The 25,582-nt window shown below is 41.3% G+C and overlaps 1 protein-coding gene across 1 annotated transcript in view; it reads right to left on the minus strand.

Annotated features, from left to right (window-relative positions):
- Positions 1-1,431: 1,431 nt before the first annotated feature.
- The window catches only part of Anapc1 (anaphase promoting complex subunit 1), an 84,934-nt gene continuing 60,783 nt past the window's right edge, over positions 1,432-25,582 (minus strand). The window contains 14 exon segments of the mRNA XM_052722840.1: positions 1,432-4,516; positions 6,887-7,021; positions 8,845-9,043; positions 10,770-10,865; positions 12,068-12,154; positions 15,107-15,245; positions 16,136-16,203; positions 16,526-16,603; positions 18,015-18,132; positions 20,882-20,968; positions 22,141-22,334; positions 23,228-23,281; positions 23,390-23,480; positions 24,056-24,132. Of these exon segments, the coding sequence (XP_052578800.1) occupies positions 4,401-4,516; positions 6,887-7,021; positions 8,845-9,043; positions 10,770-10,865; positions 12,068-12,154; positions 15,107-15,245; positions 16,136-16,203; positions 16,526-16,603; positions 18,015-18,132; positions 20,882-20,968; positions 22,141-22,334; positions 23,228-23,281; positions 23,390-23,480; positions 24,056-24,132 (1,539 nt within the window). The 3' untranslated portion in view covers positions 1,432-4,400.

A 25,582-nucleotide genomic window follows, 5' to 3' on the forward strand; every position in this document is an offset into this window, starting at 1 on the left:
GCATCCAATAGGTTTGAAAAGAGAAAAGAAAACAGATCAAGTAAAAGTTTTAAATGAGAAAGTAAATACCACACAGCATTACTGGTTATGTCATTTGAATTATATTGTTTTGGTTCTGTTGTTTTAGTTAGTAGTAGTTTGGTTATATTTGGTTACATTATTTGTATTTTTTTTTTAATTAAAAAGAACTGATTGACTCACAAAGCAAAATCTAGCTCTTCACTCTTTGAAAGATCATTCCAAAGCACTAAAAACAATGGTTGGGGAAGGGAAGGGAAAGCAGTTAGTACCCCCAAGACAAGAGTGGCATCTGGATGACCGAGGAAGGAAGCCAAGGTTCAGAGCATCTAAGGCCTTGGGAACCAGGAGGGAAGCCAGGCACTAAGGGTGATTCAGTAGAGCCAGCAGATTAAAAAAAAGCACTTGCCCTGCAAGCCTGATAGGAGTTTGATCCCTCGAGCATGCCACACAGCAGGCACAAGAGAGACCATCCCTCAGCAAGGTAGGTGAAGACACACGCTCAAAAGTTTTCCTCTTGGAGTTAAAGAGATGGCTCAGCCATTACGAGCACTGCCTGTTCTTGCAAGGGACCTGGGTTCAATTCCTGACACTTACACAGAAGCTCCCAACGGTCTCTAAACCCATTCCCAGGGGATATGATGCCTTCATCTGGCTTCTGGGGACACTACAAGCATGTAGTGAATGGACATACATCGAAACAAGCACTCAAATCCATAAACTTGAATCTCAAAAAGTAAGTAATCCCCACCGTGGGGATTCATACATACACAACTGTTTAATTTAAACATGATTCAAGAATCAAGTTGGTCGTCTGATGCTTGGCTTGTCTACAAGCTCACATGCAGACCACGAACTGGGTGGACAGATGACTTAAAGAACTAGTACAGTAGAGCAGAGTTTAGAGTGAGGTGCCACTGGAGAGAGAACCCATGGCCTGCTCTCGGGGGTTCGAACAAATGTGTACAGGATGTGGAAAGAGGGTTTGAGCTAGCTCGTGTTGTCTGGAGGTAGGGAAGGCTGCAGCTTAGCAGGCTACTTACAATGGGTCTGTTCAGGATTCCTCAGCTTCAGATCTGTGCTCATCTGTCCATAACTTTTCCTGTTTAATGAAACCACCTGTTTAATTTCTGACAGAAAAGGTAATACTGAAAATATTTCTGTGTGGTTAGGGGATAGAACCCCGGGCCTAGTATGTGCTTATACTCTATTACTGAGTCATTCACTCAAACTCCAAACATTCTTGAGAAGTCAAATGTGCACACAAACAACCAAGTACGAACGATAGCTGAGCAGTACTAACTAGCTTTGTGTGACTTTTCCTGGGGAAGACTCTTCCCCCGCCCCCAGCCCGATCCATACATCATCAGTTAGGGAAATCAATGACAGACCAAAGAAATGACATTGCCAAAGTCCAATTTAGCAAATCAATGAGTTTATTGGGGGCCGCTTACAAGATTAGGGGTGTTGTGTTCTAAGAGCAGGAACAACTCAAAAGCAGCTGTATCACCAAAGCCCAGCTCAACATGGGCAACAACGCTTCACAACTTGCAGGTTGCTTGACTAGTCAGAACCTCCTCTCCCAGGCTAAGCCTCCTTTAGGCAGCTCTGGTGGTCACAGTCAACCTGTCCCTTTCTATCCTGTTCCCATCCTTCCCCTTCCCCCAAGCACACACACATACAGAGTTCCATTTCTACAACCTTGGGGGAGCACTTTGTGATCCTTAAGCGTCAACTTTCCAAGACATGTGATGTCTCTTTAGTCTCTTGAGCCTCCCCTACCCCTTCTTCCTGGAGGGATGTTTCAATTAGAAGAAAAATTCCATCTAACACTAGCTTCCCACCTCTGTCCTTGTTTTAGGGACCCATCCTACATCAACCCATGAGGTGACTGTGACATCAGGATCCAGCATGTCTTGAGTTCTTAAAGCATACATTCTCACAAGGCAGAGACTTGAGACATCCATTAGCTATAGGGAAAAGCTACCAGTTCAGCTAAGCACTGAAGTATAAAAGAATAGAAATTAAGATCTGGCAGGTACTTATAAATCTTACTGAATTTATTATGAAGTTCCTGTTTTAAAATTCTAATATGAATGTTTCAAGGAAAAAGTCTGAAAAGTACTTTCCAAATTATTCTAAAGGAAAAAGATTACAGTATTAAAAGTTTACCAAAGAAGCATTTTTAGCTAAAAGACAACAGCTTAAACAAGATGCTCTATGTATGACGATAGTAATAGACTAAGTCAATGAGTACAACTCAAGAAAACAGACACAAAGGCCCATGTGATTCCAAAGATGCTCGCCTGTTTTTCAACGTGTTCATAAGCTCTGCCAACGCAAAGTCCTTTCAGTTCACATTGAGTAGCTGTTTCTTAGTCTCCTGGACTAGAATCCGTGCAGGCAGCAGCAGATTGAAGTGGGACTGGGGCGCAGTGGGTTGAATAGAACCCAGCATGTTGAGGGCTCTGACAAAGCAGTGCAGCTGAAGCCTGGCATCTGACTTCAATTTGCCTTTGCTCCCTCACCAGACCTTGAGGGAGGAGCAAATGTCAGTATCCCTTAGGGGAAGGAACTGAGTGCACTGTTCAACTGTGTCTGTCTGTAGCAGACAATACTTGTACTCACAGCAGCTACGCCTTGTCTCCACTCCATGTGCACAGGAGGTGAAGCAATATAACAAGTCCTGGCTAATCAGCCTTCACTTGAAGTCACAAGTGCCGCTCTGAGACTAGACACTTCACTGTCAGGTTTCTCTAGCTCTTCTTCCCTTATTGTAGCTCCCGGGAGGCTGACTGCTGTGGATGGTGAGACTGCTTCCCACAATTTGTTTTGGAGACTAGTAAAGATAATGATTTATCTGATGATCCTAGCATGCTGACTCAAGAGCACTAGAATTTCTTCTTGGTGCCTATCCAGCTGACCAATAGGCCTACCAATGCTGTTTCCACTGTATTCAGTTCTCTCTTTAAAGCTCACTATTCGCTCTTGTTGACATCTTCATGACTATTTTTCCTCCTGAATGAGTTAATGTGTGTCCAAACCACTTAAATGCCTCTCAAATCTTCCTATGGCAACCATTAACAATTGAGAGTGAAAGTAACAATTGCCTGGACAGTGGGTTCAATCTTGATGAAACCGATGTTCATCACCTACCATTTCATAGCAATCTTTAAGAGGGAAGGAAAGCACATCTTGCCCTCAAAGTCAGCCACAAATTACCTTGATCCAGGCAGGCAGACGGACATCACCAAATCCCAATGGAGCCACTTCTATTTGCTTTTTCAGAAACAAACAGGAATCAGTAAATAGACATTTTGCAGTTCCTACCCATTCATGGTCCCACTTGTCTGAACGCCAAGCTGTGAGTACAGGCTGGAGTGAGGCAGAAGGAGCTTTCTTCCTGCCCCATGGAGCCGGAGCTTCAGGTGAGAGAACTACCTTGCATCATGGGCTGTCCGGAAACTCAGAATACAAAAGGACTCTCCAAATCTTCACTTCAGATGGACTTTCTTAACACTCCTCTACAGGGGTAATTTTATATTTCAGGTATCTGGGGCAGCTATCATGCACTAGCCTGCACAGGCTGCTAAAACCAAATACCACAGACAAGATGGCTGAAGCATCACAAATTTATTTCTTATACTTCTAGATGCTGAGGTCCAAGACACTATCTGACTGCGTCCCCAGGAGGGAATCTTCTTGGCTTTTAAGAGCTGTGTTGCAAATTCTCACATGATACAGAGAGAAAAGCGTCCCTCTTCCTCTTCTGAATAGGTCATTGCTTCTATCATATCATAAGACTCCCCCTTATGGTATCCTTTAATCTCAGTTACCTCCGAAGAACTGCAGGTCCATATACAGTCACACTGAGGTCAGGGCTCCAACATAATTTTCAGAGGCCTAGTCCAGCACTCCATGCTGGGCAATTCTTCCCTAGAAATCTTCTTGTAGTAGAGAAGACAACTGAGACACAACAGACCAACAGGAACTCTCCTGCAGCGGCAGAAGTCCACTTTTGTGATGTGGCTTTTAAATCTTGCACTTCTGAGTACAGACCTTTCACCTGAACCACTGAAGTTCAAAGGCTTCAAAAAATCCATCTGTCACTCTGCTTTCTGAAGTCCAAAGCAATCATCAATAGTTATGAAAACAAACCAAAAATCTTTATTTACAAAAGAGACTTTTAACTGACTTTTATACATTGGATAATGACACGTGAACAGCAACAGTGTCTCTGGACTATTTTCAACATAGACTTTAAACACAGTGAGGCATCTGAGTTCCATGGTCACAAAACAGAAACGCTGGCTGCCTTAGCTCTGCTGCCATCATGATTCTGTGCTGCAGGCAGTTTTGAGTCGGTGTCCTACCAGATGTGGTCACATAACCATGGGCTGGGGGTTTCCAAGCAGCAAAGGAGCCAGTCTTAGCAAAGCTCGGACTGGAATCTTCAAATGTTTAAACCTGAAGAGGAGTTCAGCAAAGCTTGTGCTCCCTGAAGAGACAGAGATGCGGAAGGTTACGTCGCTGCACAGCCTCAGTCACACAGCCCTCCCAAGGAGCTCAACACACCATGTTTGAGTCAGGCAGTCTTCCTTCTAGACAGAAGCCCCCAGTGGCAATCCCTGAATTTTTAATTTCCTGAAACACTAAGAATTGAAACTTACCCATTCTGTACTTTAGAAATTAACTACTGTGGGAACTAATTGGTGTATATTAAATTTAATTAGCCTCAATTACTATAAGAGATTTTGAAAAGTGATTCTAATATTTAATTTCTGATCTGTGAGTTCAATCTTTTACCAAAAACAAAAAGCAAAAAACCAAAAACCCACCACAGACTGAAGACTGAGAGTTGACCTAATGTCTACTACTCTTGGTCCGACAGAGGTTACACATAACTCACTGGGAGTGAGGCCTGGGCATCCAAGGTTTTGAAAGCTACCCAGATGATTCTATTATACTACCAAGATCTCAACCCATCGCACCTGAGGGAAGTTTGGGGCATCACCAAAGAAGTCTTTCGAGCTTCATCACACACACACACACACACACACACACACACACACACACACCCCCATAGTCCCAACAGTCCAGGTTATATACACTTTCCTGTTTCTCTACATCTTGGGATTATTTTTTTTCCTCATTCTGTAGTGTTTACTTTCTTATCTGAATAAGAAGAGGGTGGGGAGCAAAGGAAGAAAACATAGGGGAAAGGGAAGGAAGAATCTGGCACAGCCACAAGCCAGGGAAAGCCAGCATTTGACTTGTGGCAACAAAGAGGAGTGCAGAAGCAGCTTGAGGCAGCACACATCTAACCAATCCCAAGCCTGGGGCTGCATGAGCATGGCAGCTTGTGGGCCTGTCAATGGAGCTGTTATTACTGTTGTTATTTTTCCTGAGACAGGATCATGGCCAACCCTGAACTCAGTCTACAGCCAAGGATGACCTTGAACTGCTTCCCCTCCAGGGAATTCCTGTCTTCCAAGAGCTTAGATTACAGGTGTGGGCCACCATATGCCCAGTTTGGGGACTGTTTTTTACTGTATCCCAAATACTGAATTTCACCCACTTGAGTGCTGGGTATTTCTGTGTTCTTGAGCTATTAAGCTTTGATCTGGATACAGTTAAATTACAAAAAACATACATGCAGTTATGATCACAGATCACAACTTGTGTTGATCCTTTGATATTTGTTAGGTGTAACCACAACTCTTATTTAGTCCAGAGGCAATTTACTTCCCATGACTGAGGCCATACCCTCCTAAATTCTATTAAGAAGCTGTGAGGCAGGTGCTAGTCTTGGGCTGATATAAACGACTGGCAAGTTATCTTGTCCATTTGTAAGCTCTTCCCTCCAGGGAGCTCCTTAACATGCAACTTTTTGGCCAGTAACTCTTCTGAAACCAGAGGCACACTCTGGCATTTTCTAAATGGCTCTCTCCTCTCTGAGAGCCACCTTGCCAACTCCAGCTCCCTTGGCCTCTCTATCCTCACCTCCCTCCCACAACTCAAGGTCTTCTGGCTGTACTTCTTGGCTGTACCATCACAGCCAAGAAACTCTCAAACAGTCCAGCCAGCAAGGGTAACACCAAGCTACTTTATGCATTTGTCTTTCTGCATTTGTTTCCATGGGAGAGGCCACAAAATACAAGCAATTCCTCATAGCCGTAATTAGAAGTCTGTTTATAGTACATTTTTCTGAGGTTTCCTAAATCACATAAACGAGTAATGGCATTAAACTAAAAGTGATTAAACATTAACCAAACAACCTTCCCCTTCTCAAAAATATTTTTTCACCCTCAATTCAAGTAGCAATTTAATTGTGACATGAATAAAACAAACTCAGTGCCTGTTTCCATATTCCAAATGGCACTCACTCAACTTTTTATACTTCTTCATGTAAAAATTGTAAATATACACAAAAGTAAGTACCTTCAGCTTTAAAGTTTTAGGGTAACAGAAACTGTGACTACATACAACTCTTAAAAACTAGGAAACAGAAAGTTATAAGAAAAGTCAAGTAAGTTCTATAAATATAGCTCAGTTGTAGAGTGTTTGACTGCCATGCCCAAGACCCTGAGTTCAACCCATATATCTTAAATACACATACAGATGCCATTCATTATAACAGAAAAATATTCACATTTAGTTTATAGTCCTACTCTGAAAACACCTTTTCTTTTTTTTTTTTTAATAGAAGTAAAAGTATAAGGTTTGCTCTATTTTCAGAAAGCATTCTCAACAAACACAAAGCTTGAGCACAGATGGGCACTGCATTTGCGAGGGTAACTCAAAGGAATTTCTCCCTAACTAGAAACTAGTGGAACAAGTACTGAAAAGAGGGCCCAGATAGGATTACCTTCCAGTCCCAGAGGCGACAAGTGTCGTGGTGCTGGCACAGAGTGGTAGACAAGGAAGCAGGCCAACATGGTTAGCTGAGATTTCTCAACAGGCTGCCCACTGAGGTAGGCATGCACACACACATCACCTCCAGCTGTGAGAGGACACAAAAGGAGTTAAACGGACCAAGAAGAGAAAAATGGGAATGATTATTTGTATTACTTTTTCAAAAGTGCATACTTAGCCCTTGGCACAAACCAGGCAGTGTTGCACAGGTACAGATGCCAGGGTGGTCTGATATTGGCCCGTTTAGAGTGCTGACAAGGTGAGAAAATATACACAGATACATGTGATTCCAGGATAACAAACACCCACTGGCACATCTTTTCCTGCAGTGTAATATTCAGGGAGAATGCCTTCAGCCCAGGACCAGACTCTGTTTACTCTTGGCAGGAGATGATGGAATTCCAATGCCTATCACAGTGCTTCTGAAACAGTCTGACTCAGCCTGGAGTTTCTGGAGTGCAGGCACGAAAGCATGCTTGTAACAAGATGTGGGCACTGCTGCTGCTCAGGGGCCATGCCTTGAGAACCACTGGTCTAAGGCAAGCAAGGCAATTCTATCCTCAGGCAGTGACCACTGAGGACTAGTGACCCAAGCCATTCAGTAAAGACATTCTCTGCAACAGGGAAGGGTGGATTGAGGAATGGGATGAGATGAAGCTTGGGTCAGCTTGGGAGATGGTCAATGCCACGTTGGCTTCTGGGACAGGAATGACCCTATTTTCATACCAAGGTTCCTAAAAGCAACTCCCTTCTCTGAGCATCATGAAAATCTGGAGGAAAGGAATTGCTGGTTGTTTAGTACAAAAAGATAAGGTGACCACGCACAGCATAGCAAACGGAACTTCAGGGTAAAAGGTCAAGCCCTAGCAATTAAAGAGTCTCTTAAAGCTGTCTTAACTGTGTGCTTCTAGTAATACAAGCTTACTGCTAGCTTCATTATTTAAACCAAATTCAGTTCAGTCTTCTGCTACAGACATAAAACATTTGAAGCAAAAAGAAAATTTGAGAAAACAAATAAGAGACATAAAGGTGTCTGGAAAACTGAATTCACCAACTGCCCTAAAGAGCAACAAGACCAACCAGGTACTGCGCTAAGAATGGGCTGTCACTGCCAAAGTTTTCCACTCTAAGACGTTTGCCATCAGAGAATTTGCCAAGACTTAATAACATACTTCCCAATAACAAAGGTCATCTACAGGTGTTGTAATACCAAACTTAATGGAAAGAAAACATTGACACCTATGATATAGCATTTTCACAAAAAATGGTGATTAAAATGCCTATCACAAACATTTGAGAGCTACACAGAAGCATCTGGTAAATACACAGGCAGTGTTGGCACAGCTGCTTCCTTCAATCACTCCCCATAAATTGCTTCACAGTCTGTCTGTCAGAAACTTACTTCCCAGTGTCACAGCAGGACAGCTTAAATAAGGAAGCACAGTTACTACTAGGACTAGGGTTGGCATGTACTCAAAGCAGGTCACTGTCAGCTATTTGCTGCAAAGATTTGAATGAAATGAAAGGAATATAAAAATCCAAGAATTGACTGCAGAAAGTCAACTTCAGGTACAAGTACCATGTCAACTGTATTCCCATAGTCATGATACTCAGGTGAGACAACATCACTTCTGGAGTTATGAGTAACTTGACAGTTTCCTTCTTTCTGAAGTCAGTACTTCTCCTGGCAGAGCCATGACCACAGTATCTCACTGACTCATTCAATAAGCCCATTCCCAAAGCAGGTAAACGTATTTTTTAAAGACATAACCAGACTTTAACTCATCAAACTAGAAACAATCAAGCCACAGATTGTGCCCAGGTTTACCTTGTTTGCCAATGGGAACTGTTAGAATAGAAGAGTCTCAGTTGAGTGTATCCTAAAAGCACAAGTGCATGGTGCCACCATACCTTGCAGCCACTGGTCCAGGGTGGCATCAATAGTGCACTTCACCACAGGCAGGAACTCAGAGTTCATAAAGAGCCCTCGCTTAGGTTGGTTCTGCTGCCTCTCCTGGTGGCTTCGTGAACTGAAAAACTCTAATATCAACTTTATCTGCCAAAGATCAGATGTGTCCGACATGTCTCTCTTTTTAAGACTTCTTATAGCCTGTGTGAGGAACAGAGAGAACGGTCTGTTTAACCAAACGGTAAGATATTACAATCATGGCATTTCCAGTGTTGCATTCTACGGCATGCTTCAAATATGGCTGACAAGATCAGCAAGAGGCTATGGAGATCCATGGGGTGCTGAAATTCACTTGACCACACTAAGGAGCCCTCCCTGGTGTGGCTCACTTTCTTCATTATGAGGGCAACTTCCAAGTAAAAGGAACAAAGGTCAAGTTCATTCTTTTTTTTTTTTTTTTTTTTTTTGGTTTTTCGAGACAGGGTTTCTCTGTGTAGCTTTGCGCCTTTCCTGGAACTCGCTTTGGAGACCAGGCTGGCCTCGAACTCACAGAGATCCGCCTGGCTCTGCCTCCCGAGTGCTGGGATTAAAGGCGTGCGCCACCACCGCCCGGCTCAAGTTCATTCTTGACTCAGCAACTCTGAATGATGAAAATGCACTGGTGTATTCATCTCTGGGGAAGAGGCTGCGTACAATGACACAGCAGGAATGAGACAGGAATCCCAGTGGGGCAGGGCTAACTACTGATCTTAAGAATTCCCTCTAAAGGTACCAAGGCTACACTACCACCAGAGGAAACACTCATCCATGGAGACTGTTCCAGATGGTGGAGGGGTGAGGGTTCCCAGAGTTTTTAAAAGGAAGAGAGCATTTAACTAGCAACAAGAAGCACAGCCTAGCTACTGTGCCGAGAGGCAGCAAGCAGAGCACCAGCACAGTACCACAGTCATTCTCTACAACCGACAACAGATGGATCCCATATAGGAGCAGTGTTCTGGGCCCTGGGCTTCTGCAAGAATGTGGAACACTACTTTACACATGGCGATTTTCATGTTTGGGGAACTCTCTCCTGCCTATATGCTTTTCAGCTATCCAGAAGATTATTTTGACTATCAAAGATTAGGTCTTTGGCATGAGACAGAGTCCCAACTGCTAACCTATAAACTCTCCATATTTACTGAGCACTTTTAAAACTACAGGTTCTGGATGCTGCCCCTCCCCCACCCCTACTCCAACTAAGCAGGTGTGGAGCAGGATTGGAAGATCTGTGTTTGAAGACTCCCCACGTAAATTTTAGCAAGGTTAGAAACTACTGGCTTAGCTTACCTGCAAATTTAGGTCTGAAAAACTCTGAGACTATGAGAAAGCTGTATTAACAACAACCCTGATGAGGTCAATGCTTTAGGAAATCTCTCAGGCATTATGTTCTACAGGTCCCTGTTAGGTACTTACAAACTATCAAGAGAATCAAAATGAATACCATATACCTAAATCACCAATTCCTGGTGCTGAAACTTCCTGCAGACTTGGTCAAGGAGGTGGGATATCACATCCCAGCAATCACTGGGGCACATATGGCTCAGCTACTGCTCATTTGTGGCCTCCCTATGAAGCAGATTTCCAGAAAGGAGGCAAAAGATGACCCAAGAATGCTAGAGCAAGAGAGGGAATGATCTCTTCCTCCCCAAGCCCGAAGAAGACAGACAGGGGCATGGACTCCTAAGAGAAAGGAGCCTTCCAGAGAGCACTCCTCCTAGCACCAGGGAAACAGCATAGAGCTGTCAACTGGGAGTGGTTCCCTGATAAAATGTCTAAAAACAAACAGGAAACTAAAAACTGAATACATAGGAACTTCCCACACTGTGAAGTAGGTCATTTGAAACACAGGATCAATCACACTAGAACACAATCAACTTTGGAACCATACCTGATCCATTGCTATGTAGGCAGGCAACATCTCTGGGGTCTCCTGAGTAACACACTCATAGAGTATTGAAGAAAAGAGGTCCAGAATCTCCTGTTTCTGTGGAAAAAACAAGCACCTTATAGCACATCAAAGCATGTTCCAAAATCAACTCAAGAAACAACTGTGTAACAGCTACAATGCCTATTCTGAAGTTCCATGGCAAAGAGTGAAAAACGGTTCATCTCTATAAAAAGCCACAGTCCATGCAGTGTTACAACTGCAATCTAAACCCAAAAAAGGATGGTGAGTAGCAGCACATGATCTGACCATGATCAATCTAGGGTTACGGAAAAAACAAAACAGGCTACGAGAACACCAGAGACGCCTTCAGTCTGCTGGCAAGAGTGGGATACAGAAAGGCAGCAAGGACCAGCGAAGATGCAGGGATAACAGCACCGGGTGAGGAAAGGGTTCTCAGACCCAAAGCAGCAGCGGGGGCTGGGAGAGAGGAAGGAGTGCTGGGGGCAAGGCAGGCACAGCTTTATCAGAGCTGTCTCTCCGGCCTTGAACGCACACCCTGGTCCTACTAACTGTGTGGACTGGGTGTGTGATGGCTGTGTGAACTGGGTGTATGACGGTCGAGTGGCAGTCTCCTCATCTGTAACCCAATGATGACACACCTGTGGCCTGGGTTAGAACTCTGAGAGATGTGTGGAAAGTCCTCAGCACAGTGTGCACTGTGTAGGGAGGATGCACCAAATGAGAGGGGAATTTACTGCATCTAAACATCCTACTTTAGAAGGAAGAAGCCACATCCGAGAGCGGCTGGGAGTTTCCCCAAGACCACAAACACTTTTAGACAACAGGCTTCCACCCCGAGTCATCCCATTGCTATCTACACACTCCTCCCTTTCTAAATAATTTGCTGAACAAAGGTCACTAGACGTGTGAAATTCTGAAGAGAACAGCTGTGCGACAAAGAGCAAGAAAAGTTAATATACAAAGGAGACAAAACCACTGAAAGGTTACAAAACCAAGAAAGGTGCTAAACACTGAGAACAAATTCTTTCAAGAATGGACACAAGAAACATCACCCATCAAAGCTAATACCTTAGCTTTGTAACCTTTTTCTCCTATTAGGGTAGAAAGCTACTAAATGTTTTTGTGACAATCTATATTTTCCAAGCAAAAACATCTAACAATGTGAAGGATGTCATCAGTCTCAAAGGTAGATAGTAATACTGCAGGTGACTATGGTTGTCTATTGATGGAACTAATAAAGTCTTATCCTGAGGCCCAGCAAACCATACAATACTTACTTGACCCATGTTCATAGACGGTTTGCAGAAATATTCAGCAAATGACAGAAGTGCTGGGTCAGAAGTGAAGGATGAAATTGTTTCTGGCTAAAAAAGAAAAACAAACCACACTTGAAGTGAGATAGCCAACTTTTACCTCTCTTTCTGCTCATAATGTAAGGCCTAATATCTCTAGCCCCTCTTTTCACACACTGTCCCAAAAGACAAAACAAGCTAGAGCTCTGTTACTCTCTTCTGTTAGGAAATTGCAAGAACCTTTTGCATAAGTTAATATGAAGTGTTGACCTACCTGTGGGGGGCCGCCCCCACCTACTCCCCCAGGGTACTCTGAGGAGTGAGGAATAAGAGATTTAGAGGGGAGAGAGACAGCCAGAAACACAGGATAGCCTCAGGAGGGCCTAAATCCTAATCCACCAGCCCCTTCTGTCTCTCCTAAAGGGCTTTTTAAAGGAATGCCAAGGGGTGGAGCAAAGGACCTCCCCCTAGCACAGCCAAGTGCAGACCCTTCCAAACACCTAGTAACGTTGCACGTGGTCAATCCATCCCCTTATGCAGCCCTGCTGGGTAAAGCAAGCTCAGATCTCACTAGGAAACCTCTGTGGGCTCCCACATCTTTCTTATAAGCCACCCGCTTTTAAAAGGCTTTCTTCCCTATGTCTAACTAAAAAGCCTGCTTATAAGTACAAGTACTTAGGGGCTCACAGAGACTGAACCAACAACCAGGAAGCCTGCATGGGACTGACTTAGGCCCTCTGCATATATGTGACAGTTGTGTAGCTTGGTCCTCTTGTGGGACTCCTAACAGTGGGAACAGGGGCTGTCTCTGACTCTTTTGTTGGCTTTTGGGAACCCATTCCTCATACTTGGTTGCCTTGTCCAGACTTAATATGAGGAGAGGTCCTTAGTCTTACTGCAACTTGATATGCCATATTTTGTTGATATCCATGGGAGGCCTGCCCTTTTCTGAACAGAAAAGGAAGAGTGGATTGGGGGATGAGGACAGAGGGGTGATGGGGGAAGGGACTAGGAGGAGAGGAGGGAGGGGAAACTGTGTCTGGGATGTAAAATAAATGAATTTTTTTTTTAAAGAAGCACAAGTACTATGGAAGAGTAAGAAAAGAGGAGTCTCACTCAAGTAGACCACCTCAAAAGGACAGTCACTATGATCCTTCACATATGAGGTCCTTCGAGGAACTAGAACCACACAGACAAAAAGGGCTAGCAGAGGGGTTAGTGTTAATAGGGATAGCTTAGGTCTGCAATCTGTAATTGTTCTAGTGATGGCTACATGTCAACATTGTATCTATTATCGTTCAAAAGTATTTCACATCTAAAAACAGCTCAGGCACTAATTTCATGTTTTGTGTATTTTACTACAATTAAAAAAATTAATAGGAAAAATCCTCAGTATACAATTTAATGTTCAAGACTGAAAATGGAGTATTTCCAATTTAGATTCCTATTTTATTTCTAAACTCCTAGCAGGCAGGACACTGAGCTAACTTTTAATTTTTATATACTTTCAATAGTCAAAACTAAGTTGTAATTTATCTATTTTCCCTATAAATTGGATTAGCTTTTCATATAGGCTCTAATTTTAAAAAAGAAAGAAATAGTGCTGGGGGCGAGAGGAGGGAGGACAGGGGCATCTGTGGTTGGTATGTAAAATGAACAGAAATTTCTTCATAATAAAAAAAAGAAATAGTGCTAACTTAAGCTTAAGAACAAAAACAAACAGAAAACCTTCAAAATATTCCAGAGACAATCTTTTGCTTGCTGCCAAGAACAGCACACTGACATCAAAGCTGGAAATTTCAGAGCTTTACAACCTGGTAACTTTTAGGCTCAAGGTCAACTGACTGATCTCAGATCACATGTAAGTTGAATTATAATAATCTGTTAGCTCCTTCCTCAGGGATAAACAGCTAAGTTCTGTGCCTGCCCCTTGGCTGTGAAGGGACACATCCTTGCTATGTGGGTCCCAAGTACTCTGAGGATCCTCAGCAACATCCGCCCACAACTCTTAAAAACTAAGATTAGGGGTTGAGGACTTAGCTCAGTGGTAGAGTGCTTGTCTAGCAAGTGCAAGGCCCTGGGTTCAGTCCTCAGCTCCGGAAAAAAACAAAACAAAAAAGCTAAGATTAATTTCCCAAGTTTAATGTGAGACTACAGAACACATTTCTAATGATGGAAATAAATTCTAGAACATAGAATATATACTGACCCCTCCACAGAATTTTAACTCATACTTTTATTTTAACTATTTCTTCATTTTAAACACTACTGTACTAGGAGCTGAGTACTATGAAATAATAAATTTAAAAAATCAAGACTCAAATTGTATCATTTCATTTTCATTAAGATTAAAGAAACAAATAATGCTTTAAAAATGGAAGGTCCCCCCAATGGAATATAGCCAAGTATGGTGGTATACGCCCATAACCTCAGCACCCAGGAGACTAGAGCAAGGGAATCAAATGTGAGGCCAAGGCTGCCGTTACAGCTAACGGGAGAACATTTAATCGCATGTATAAAGCCCAGGTTCAGTCTCTAGAGATAAAGGGTAAAGGTGAGCCAGAGAAAGGAGGTGCCAGCCTGATCAACACACTGAAACACTGCCAAAAGAAGGGCAGGGGGGAGTGCTAACTTGCAAAATTCTTCCTCTATTTGAGGAAGTAAAATAATTAAACCAAATACTGCTTGTAGTATGGAGGTTCATCATAGGTGGCACTAAATACAAGTCTTACACAGAATATTAGCAGGATGTCCCATTTTATTATGGGTGTCACAAAAGAAAGCAGTGGAAACCATGGCCAAACAATTAGGTTTTTGTTTTTTTGTTTTTGTTTTTGGAGACAGGGTTTCTCTGTGTAGCTTTGCACCTTTCCTGGAACTCACTCTATAGCCCAGGCTGGCCTCAAACTCACAGAGATCCGTCTGCCTCTGCCTCCCGAGTGCTGGGATTAAAGGTATGTGCCACCATCACCCGGCCAATTAGGTTTTACAATCTGTAGCAATAAAAGACGACGATTACACTACCTTGAAAGACCGGGCTTCTGAGTTCCTGTTAGAAACAGTCTGCGCCAACAAACTCTGCCACCCCATTGGATCTTCTTTGTAGGACAGCTGGCCTGCCCTGAGCTTTACATATAAAACTCCATCCTTAGAAAGAATGGACCTGAAAGAAAAAAAAAAAAAAACAGAAAGATGACTTTACAGGAGGTTTGACTGGTAGGTCTCTGCTGAAGTCAGTGCTTTCCAGAGCCACTTTTAGAGGGGAGGAAGTCTGCTCCACTCTCTGGTAGGATCATTTACCACACACAAAATGAACACGTGCACATAAGTGAGGATGCACATCCACTCTGCTGTGGTCCTGAGATTCTGGGATTTTACCTACTCAACAATGAGCTTCTCAGGGATCTCACCTCAAACTGCTGGTTCCTACGTCCCTAGAAATATGCCTGAGACACTGCAAATACTAAAGATCTAGTAATTGGTTTGCAGTAGAAAATACTAATTAACCTAAGAGAATAAATAGAAATTAGTTACTAGAGAATAAGATGATATAATTGCAACTATGAAACTTTTTATGAATTTAAATAAATTACACACTTCCCAAGGTATAAATTAAAATGCTAAAATAATTACTTGCACATAACTTATTCTACCTGAAAGCAGTCTACCACAACCTTATGTTAGTTGTAACAAGACAACAGTAAAAGAGAGCAACAGAAGATGTCTAACAAGTATCGGCAGTTATAAAAAGTCCCCTTTAAACCAAATCCTACTGCACCCGCAGAAAACCCTGTTACTGTCTAAAGCTAAGTCAGTTCTAGTTTCTCAATGAACACATGTGAACATTACAGTTTGACTTTCAAATTAAAACTTTTACATTTTAAAACAAATCCTGCTTCAAAGACATAGACCACACTGTTCAACATACTTTATATGTGCTTGGATGAGATCAAAGAATGGCAAACAAGTTGCAGACACTACTCCAGAGTCTCACCTCCCTGTAGATGTCTATGCACTGCCAGAAAAGCATGAGTAAGAATTCAGCATACTTACTTCAAGTGCTGCTCTCCCTTGCTTAAATCTATGAGCAGTTCCCAGTATCTTGGCCCTTTAACTTTCATCTGCAGGGAAAATGTAAACAGTCACTCAAAGCTGGCAAACTGAACATGCTTCTTAGAGGAAATAGTGACTTGGCTCCAATGAGCCACCGATAGGTTAATAAGATCCAACTGCTTGCAAAAAAGGCAGGTGAACCGTGTTCTGAAAGGACATAGACTATTAGTAAAGACCACTTAGACAACGCCTCTATCCTTCCTAAATATTCTTCCAGCTGTTGCTGCTTTCCTGTTTTCTTAAATGGGGAGGAGGGGAGGGGACTTTCTTGCTATGCAATTCTGTTTCAATTTACCCCATAGACAGACCACCCAAGTCACGCCAACTTACCTGCTTTAAGAGATGAAGTTCTGGAAGAAGGGTTGGAGCCATCAGTTCTTCTTTGGTCTGTTCATACCACTGAGTGCCCTTTACAAAAGTAAAACACAGCCAGCGTGGGTCAAATGTCCCTCTGTGCCTTCCCCTTGCTCATGGTCTGCACATTACTATGGAACAGCACCACCTCTTTGCGGTGGTTTGAACGAAAATGGACTCCAGAGGGAGTGGCACCATTAGGAGGTGTGGCCTTGTTGGAGAAAGTGTGTCACTGTGGGGGTGGGCTTTGAAAGTCTCCTTTGCTCAAGCTACACTAGTGTGGTAAACAGTTTACTTCCTGTTGCCTACAGATCAAGATGTAGAACTCTCAGCTCCTTCTCCAGCACCATGTCTGCCTCACTGTTGCCATGTCCTGCCATGATAATGGACTAAACCTCTGAAAGTGCAAGGCATCCCAATGAAGCGTTTTCCTTGGTAACAATTGCGGTGGTCATGGTGTTATTTCACAGCGATAGGAACCCTAAGACTCCCTCTGATAGTCTTTTTGTTTGGCAGTGCTAAACTAAGCCCACAGTCTGTCTGGTGCATGCCAAGCAAGCATTCTAGGGCTGATCTACAGCTACAGCCTTAATACTCAGGTCTCAAAAGACTCAAGCCTAAATTCTATTACAGAGCATTTATCACCATCACCATCTTGGAGGACTGCCCTTCACTGGGCAGCTTCCACAGCATGGGTTTATACACATGTTGAGAACAAGCTCCATTTCTCAGACCAAACTCTTCAGCAGGATAAGAGCACTCTACCATACCACATACCCCTTCAATTATCACACTGGTATCACTGCATCCGTGCCTAGCCATTCATTTCCTTCAGGAATATGACATCATCACCTCACTTTCACATCTCAAAGTGGAGCACATTTTGACAAACAAGTATTTACTGATTTGGTACTGACTACATGATTTGTAATCTATGTATGCATGCCAATGAAAGATCACTCAAATACAAAATTTAGGGATTTCAAATGTTCAGCAAAACCACACTTTAAGAATCATTCTAGGGGCTGGAGATATGGCTCAGAGGTTAAGAGCACAGACTGCTCTTCCAGAGGTCCTGAGTTCAATTCCCAGCAACCACATGGTGGCTCACAACCATCTGCAATGAGATCTGGTACCCTCTTCTGGCCTGCAGGCATACATGCTGTATACATAATAAATAAATCTAAAAAAAAAAAAAAAAAAAAAGAATCATTCTAACCCAACTGACTTTGCAGAAGAATTTAACAGTGGTTACCGGGAACATTTCCCAGTGATCAGCTGTAAGGACAAAGGGACAGCTGAAGATGCCAAAAATCACCCCAATATGAGAGCAAGCCTGAATGGCCCAGCAGTGAGCAGCAACTTGGGAGGTTTCATTTTTTATGACTGTTCAACTTAGCATCATCACCTTCTGCTACAATGCTTTGAAAATAATCTAGCCTATAAAGATGACAGGAAGAGTTACCTTGTAAGTAACTTCTATAAGGGCATAGCAGGGTGTGTTTGTATCCACATCCACAGGTACCAGGAGTCTTGGTTCTGCAGCTAGCACATAGAGGTGCCGAAGGGCCTGGAGATGATACCTGTGCACAGAAAACAGAGAAGTGACAAGATCAGGAGACTGACAATCACTCTTGCTGACAGGCTACAAGAAGCTGGGGTGATAAATACCTTCCTATAAAGAATCTGAAATGAAGATGAAAAATTCAACTAAAAGTACAGAGAAATTCTAGTTTAAAAAATTTTTTATTACACTTAGTGTGTGTATGCACATATGATTACATGTATGCAGAGGTCAGAGGACAACTTAAAGAGTTAGTGCTCTCCTCCCACCATGTGGGTACAGGGGATTAAACTCAGGCCATCAGGCTTGGTGGCAAGCACTTTTATCTACTGAGCCATCTTGCAGGCCCCAAAGGATACAAAGAAATTCTAAGAAACTACTTATGTAATATTTGGTCCAAGAAGTCTTTGTCTGAGTTCACAGGTAAAAAGTTTAATAAAAGAAAGTAAAACATGTCTTAACAGGAAAATATTTATTAACAGTGGCCTGAACACTGATTTAAAACAACAGTTCCATTCAACCATTCTTGGCTACTCCACACAAGACATCTCTTGTCACCTTTCTCAGAGATATGCTGCAGTTGTTTTCTTCAGGGTTGATAGGGAAGAAAGGACACCAGTCAGTTCTCTTCAGGGAGCAAAGCTCTCTATGTATACATCCTTGCATACAAACAATCACACACACCACTGAAATACATAGTAAGACAGTGATGGGTGAGAGTTGCAATGTGTTTGTAGGTCTGCTTTTGAATCCTCACTTTAAAAATTTTAACTTTACAATTTGTATTTTAAATGTAAGCACAAATGCTTAATTTTTAGAAACCATTAAAGAGTAATGAAATGAGATTACAATAAAGAAAAAAGATAGACCAGGGCTGAAGAGATGACTCAGCGGGGTGGATCCCAGAACTAACATAATCCTGGCGCAGAGGCATACAGCTGTAACTTCCTGGTGCTAGGAAACTGAAGACAAGTGGATCCTGGGACTCCAGGGGCTTGGTGGCCAGCCAGTTAAGCTCTATATTCAGTAGGAACCCTATCTCAGAAAGTAAAATGGAGAGTGACAGATGAAAATAATACCCAATGTCAATCTCTGGCCTCCACATACACATATAAGACACACACAAAAACTAGAAATTAAAAAAAAAAAAAAAAAAAAAAAAAAACATAGCCTCCCCTCGTCTCACTCAAATCTATTCACTACTATAAGTGTATCAAACATAAAACTGAAAAGGGAAAAAAATCCTAGCTATTAGTTATATTTAAAAAGGGAGGGCAGTATTAGATATTGAATCCTGGGCCCTCCACATGCTAAGTAAGCACCCTGCCACTATGTTACACCCCCAGACTTACATAAAGTTTCTTGATTTTATCATCAAATTGCCTTAAGATAGGTGTGATGGTACATGCCTATAATTCCAAAATGCAGGAAGTTGAAGTAGAAGATCAAAAGTTCAAAGTCAGCCAGGGTCATATAGCTAGTTCCATGCAAACTCTGTATATACAATAAGACCTTGTCTCAAAGAAACGGATGGAGGGAGGGAGGGAGGAAATTCAACTAATCACATGACCGGCATTCCACTCTATCACCTAGTAACTGAATTTAACAAGACACCAAACCATTTTAAATGACAGGATGGAGGCCACATATCAGAGCTGTAAGTAGTAAGTTAACAATGTTCTTATGCTCCACCTAGCAGTTTGGATTTCAGATCAGGCTACTTTTGCAAAGCAGCCTTTTCCTGTCATTGGTTATACACAACACTGTAGATGGCAATGACGCTGAAGTGATTTCAAGGGCTCTTGACCCTTCACTACTAGACAAAGAATGCTGTTGACCCTTCTTTGGGCAGATAACAGAGGGTGCCATCAATTAAGTACAGTGCCAACTGCCTACAAAGTCATTTATTTATTCATTCATTCATTCATTTGAGATCTATTTATTATTTAAGGTTTATTTATTTATTATGTACACAGTGTTCTACCTGCATATATGCCTGCACACCAGAACTCATCATAGATGGTTGTGAGCCACCATGTGGTTGCTAGGAATTGAACTCAGAGCCTCTGGAAGAGCTACTGGTGCTCTTAAGCTCTGAGCCATCTCTCCAGCCCTACAATATCATTTATGAGCAACTGTTTTCTTTCCCAATGCACAAAAGAGGTCCTTATCCTGAACACGTTCTTGGAGAAGAACGGTTAGTCACTCTTTGTGCTTTACAAGCTCTCTAAATGCTCTGTACTGCTCACTTTATGACTTCTGGGGCCACTGCTTCCTGTCACTTCTAAATTGTCTGTTTCATTTTTTACAGGTCTCTATTTTTGTCTCTTTGATGTCATTTACACAAAACTGCTCAGCTACTGTGTTAAAGAAGGAATTCACATTGCCAGTAAATCAGATTAAGTTTTTTCTTGGAATTAAATAATCTTAAATACATATATAAGTAAATATATATATATATATATATATATATATATATTTATATTTATATTTTACTTCCCTTGGCTACTAAAGTTTGTATGGCAAATTTGTACCTAGAGAAAACTCTATCTGGCCTACATACAGGTTCACAACAATTTCACAGATGTGAGAATGATCAGGCATCAGATGTCCAGAATTTTCTTCTAGTTTAATACTTTGAAAGAGATGCTTAAAAGATTTAGCCAGGAAGGTAAGTTCAAAAACAAAGCAACTGTCCATGAAAGCAAAGCAAACTGATTACCCTTAGAGAACTCAGGAAACAGTGCTAAGCAATGCAGAGGACTCACCGGTTGTCAGTGCTGTGGGCTGGGAAATGTGGGTAAAGAGCACAGAGAAGAGCAGCAATGGACGAGTTGGATGTGCTCAAAGAGTACCTGCAGAGCAAATTCAGTGGGGACAGACATTAATTTCCCTGCTCTCTTCTACAAGGCATTCTTGAATCAGAAAAGTGGGGTTCTGTAACAAGGTATACTGGTGAGGTGCCATGATAAACAAAGTGTATCATCTTTGGTGTGGACACATCTCTTTACAGTTAATCCCTGCATCATTTCCACAATGAACATTATTCAAAACAAAAGCAACATTCTACAAATGTTAAAATTCAACCCAGGGATTAATAAGCAAAGTTTATCCTATAACAGCAGAGTAAGGACAATGAAGTACTTTATCATTTTGGTAAATCAAAATTCAAAGATGAATATTCAGATATTAACACTAGAAACTTGGGGATTAATCATAACAGTGCAGGCTGTTGTAAGTATAAATCTTCCAGAAAACAGGATGGTTTAAAAATAGAATAACAGTTAACATTCCTTTACTCATTCCTGCTGGCTCTTTAATGTCTACTGTTGTTGCAAAAATTCAAAGGTCGAGCCCTGTACAAGACAGGTCAGTACTTGATGCCTGAGCGATAGCCCTAGCCTTTAAGAATTCATAATTCAAGCCGGGCGGTGGTGGCGCACGCCTTTAATCCCAGCACTCGGGAGGCAGAGCCAGGCGGATCTCTGTGAGTTCGAGGCCAGCCTGGTCTCCAAAGCGAGTTCCAGGAAAGGCGCAAAGCTACACAGAGAAACCCTGTCTCGAAAAACCAAAAAAAAAAAAAAAAAAAAGAATTCATAATTCCTAATTACTAAAAAGAAGCAATTGTCACAAAACATATAAAGAAAATGCACATCTTCCCCATAATCTCTAACTTTTAAACCTTTTTTTTTTTTAATACTTCTAGAGAGGTGAAAATAAACCTACATAACTCAGAAGTTAGAACAGCTGGCGAAGGTCACAGACATCAGATAAATAAGTGAAGTCACAGATAAAAGAAAGGATGGCAAGCTCTCTGCAACTGGAGTAGAGTCAACGCAGTTCTAATTAATGTTTTATCAGGTTATTTACTATGGAAAATGACAAATTCCAACACATATGAAAAAGGCCAACAACAGAAAAATGTACTATTAAAACTAAAAAAAAAAAAACAGATCACTTTTACAGATCTCTCTCATGAGCTCTTTTTATTAAGGAACAAACAAAATAAATAAAACATATTCATTACCTTCCTCCTCCCAAAAAGAGAAGGCCCAGGGCCATGTGGTGGGCCAAGTGGAAACCATAGTTCATCTCTCCACCCGTCTTCATGTGCAGGAAGCGACAGAGCTGCAACACCTTCAGGTTCCCAGAGCCAGCCATCACCATGGCAAGAGACAGGAGCACCACACTCAGGCAGGTTTCGAGGTTGTAGGGCCCCGTCTGGTGACACAAAAACATGACTCTATGTTAGCTGTGATTATGTTTCTTAATTACCAAAATATCTGACACTAGAAGATTACAAATGTTTGTAACTTTAAAACTGAATCTATAAAAATGAATACTCTGATTATGAAATATAAATTCAATGTAGAGAGTTTAAAAATATAGCATCATAAAATAAATAGCAATGCTCCGACCACCTAGAACTGACATTATTCCTGTAGACATCACTCTCTCAGAAAGTCTTCCCATACATACATATATACTTACAGACGACAATCAGACAGCACTACAGGTTAACTCTCCTAGTAACTTACAAACAATTTTCACAAATACACACACACACACACAAAAACCCCTATACATCATGATTTTGCTACATCCAATGTGTAAGAGCATGTGGATACACCATAACTTAGCGAAATACTTCAGGAATTTCTGGTATTTCTAATTTTTTCACATTATAAAAATGATTGCATAGGTCTGTGTTGTTAACCAGGAAATGAAATCTTGTAGTCTCCTTGTTATGAAAAAAATGTCTTGAGAGCAACTGTATCCTCCCTAGATTTTTATTTATAAAGGAAACTTTTGGTATTCAGTGACATGACAAAATATGAAGTATGACGATCTACAAATATTATACCTCTCTTATTTACTCTCTTGTCACAGAATTAGAAATACACGCATCCTTCCAGGCTAATCATAGTCTCAAGGGTAACCATATTCTCACCTAATTTATTATCTTAAAACCAAAACATAAAGATGAGCAGTGCTTCAAATCTGTTCAATTCAAATAGCAAAGGTATTTGATAACCCATGAGTTTCTGGCTTACCTATGAATTTTCTTTGTTTACTTTATTCCCAAATAGGGGAAAGAAAAAAAATAGACTTACTACAGAAGCATTGGGTGCAGATAAATAATTCATAAAATCTTTTGCAAATTTATGCTGGAAAAAAAAAGAAAAATCCAAAGTTAAAAGTGGCATCTTAAGGCTTTACTCGTAAACCAGAAGGAACAGTCAGAACACAGCAGCACGAGCCAAGCTAGTTCTCACCAAACAGTTAAATGCCGATAAGTTTTCTGAGCCAGCAAATCGAAAACCCAGAGACAAGCAGGCTCCTGCAATGATGTAGACGTGTGCTTGCCTGAAAACAGATTACAGGAAACATAATGTTGTTACTGCCCTGTAAAATCCATTATCACCCATCCTCTTGGGATAAAAATAATAAATATTCATCTTCTCCAAACCAATTTTTAGCCTTCTGAGAATGTTGAAGAAAGCCCTTAACCAATCATCAGATTTCTGTGGATTTTTGCAGATTATGTGACCTTTACTGACATAACATTCTTTCATATACTACAAAGGACAATTTTAAAAAACTCCCCCCACCCCGTCATAGAAAGAATAAAAAAGGAGAAAATACAACTAAATTTCCATTTTTTTTTCTTTTTTTGGAGACAGGTTCTCATGTGTCCAAGGGTAGCCTTGAACTCACTTACATAGTTAAGGATGCCTGATGTCCTGTCTCTACCTCCTGAGCTTTATTTACACTTACACTTACACTCATACACACACACACAATCTGTGAATATCATATAAATAATGGTTACAAATATGAGGGATTCAGAATTACTCAAATCAGGCGTCGGATGGTTCTCCTATGTAAGTAAACTGATCTGACAGGTCCTAACATAGTTAATAATATATTACATTACTTACGACAAGGTTTCCAAATTCAAGTCCTCTGAACAAGGCAATTCAATTTCACTCAGAGAGATACTATTTTCTCTTATAATCTGTCAAGACAGAAAGCAAGAATGTCTGAAACCACTGTTCTAGTTACAAATATGCCATGAACTAGCTGTCATGGCTGTATTTACAGAAAATAAAATCCAAAGTGAGTGATTTATATATACAGGGACAACTGTATATATACAGTTCATATATACTAGAACTCATCTATAACTTCATATAGGAATAGGTTGTTTCATTTTGACAGGAGGCATGTCTAAGTTCCTTTGAATTACTTTTTTAAAATATTTGTGTATGTATTTCTTTTATTTATTGTGTGTGGGCACATACAAACATGCCATGGTACATGTATAAAGGTCAGAGAACTTCTTGTAACCACAATTCTCTCCTAACATGCAGAGGTTCCTAGGATCAAACTCATGTCACCAGGTTAGGCAGCAAGAGCCTTTACCGACTCACTGAGCTATGTCTCTGGGTCTCCTTTGGGTCTTTAACAGAACATGTACACTGGAGCTTGGGCTTGGCTCCAAAGCCAACTCTAAGGCCTCACCCAAGTTGCCTGACAGCTCTGTGATTCATCTACACATGAACATGATGGAAGTTAATCTACTGCCAACTCTTAGAATTAGCACAGTGTATACAGAAGTCTTTTGTGTTAGCTACAGTCATGGTCAGTCACAACACCACACTTGATCATCAACTAAAAAAGCATCACTAAGAATATGAGTTGTAAATAATTGCAATGAAAAGCCCTCTAGAATCTGGGTTTTTGTCATCATCCTATGGTCTCTAAGTTACAAAAAATAAAAAAAAAAAAAAAATCAAAACAGAAGAGATCAAAGAGAAGGAGACAGATAATCACCTGCAAGTAAGTAAAGGTGTACAGGAAATACAAAAACATTACCAAACCTCAGGTGGAGTATAGAGTGTGCCTGTGAGCCCAGCACTCAGGAGGCAAAAACAGGAGGATTCCAAGTATGAGGCCAGCGAGGTCCTAACAACCCTTCCTATCTGGGTGATTCTGCCCAATGCCCACAGAACACTAAACTTCAGCAACTGTGCATTACTTATTGCAAATCTTTAGAGAAGCCTGATCCATGAGAGCCAGAAGCTGAAGCTGCCCAGGTGCCCAACAAGCAACAGAAAAGAAACTGGCATGATCACGTGACATCAAAACCTAAAAGATGGAATATTAACACACTCAGTAGTATCACACACCATGTTGAGTGGAAGGCTCACACAAAAGATATGTACGGTAGGTGACATTCATCAGTAAGACTAGCACACTGGGGAAAAATAGAATGTTTGAGTATGGAAGGATACTGTTCAGAGCTGCAGCGTATTCGACACAGGTTTGCGTCCATAGGCACACCATTAGTCACATCTCATTGTGTTCCATGATTCAGAAATTTTAACTCAGTAGAAAAATTGAAAATTGACATCTAGTTAATGATACATATACTGATATATTAGGGACAAGTCCCATTACTGTTT

Source organism: Peromyscus californicus, unplaced genomic scaffold (genome assembly GCF_007827085.1).
Source record: "Peromyscus californicus insignis strain IS unplaced genomic scaffold, ASM782708v3 Scaffold_7__1_contigs__length_154581171, whole genome shotgun sequence".
Classification (NCBI taxonomy): Eukaryota; Metazoa; Chordata; class Mammalia; order Rodentia; family Cricetidae; genus Peromyscus; species Peromyscus californicus.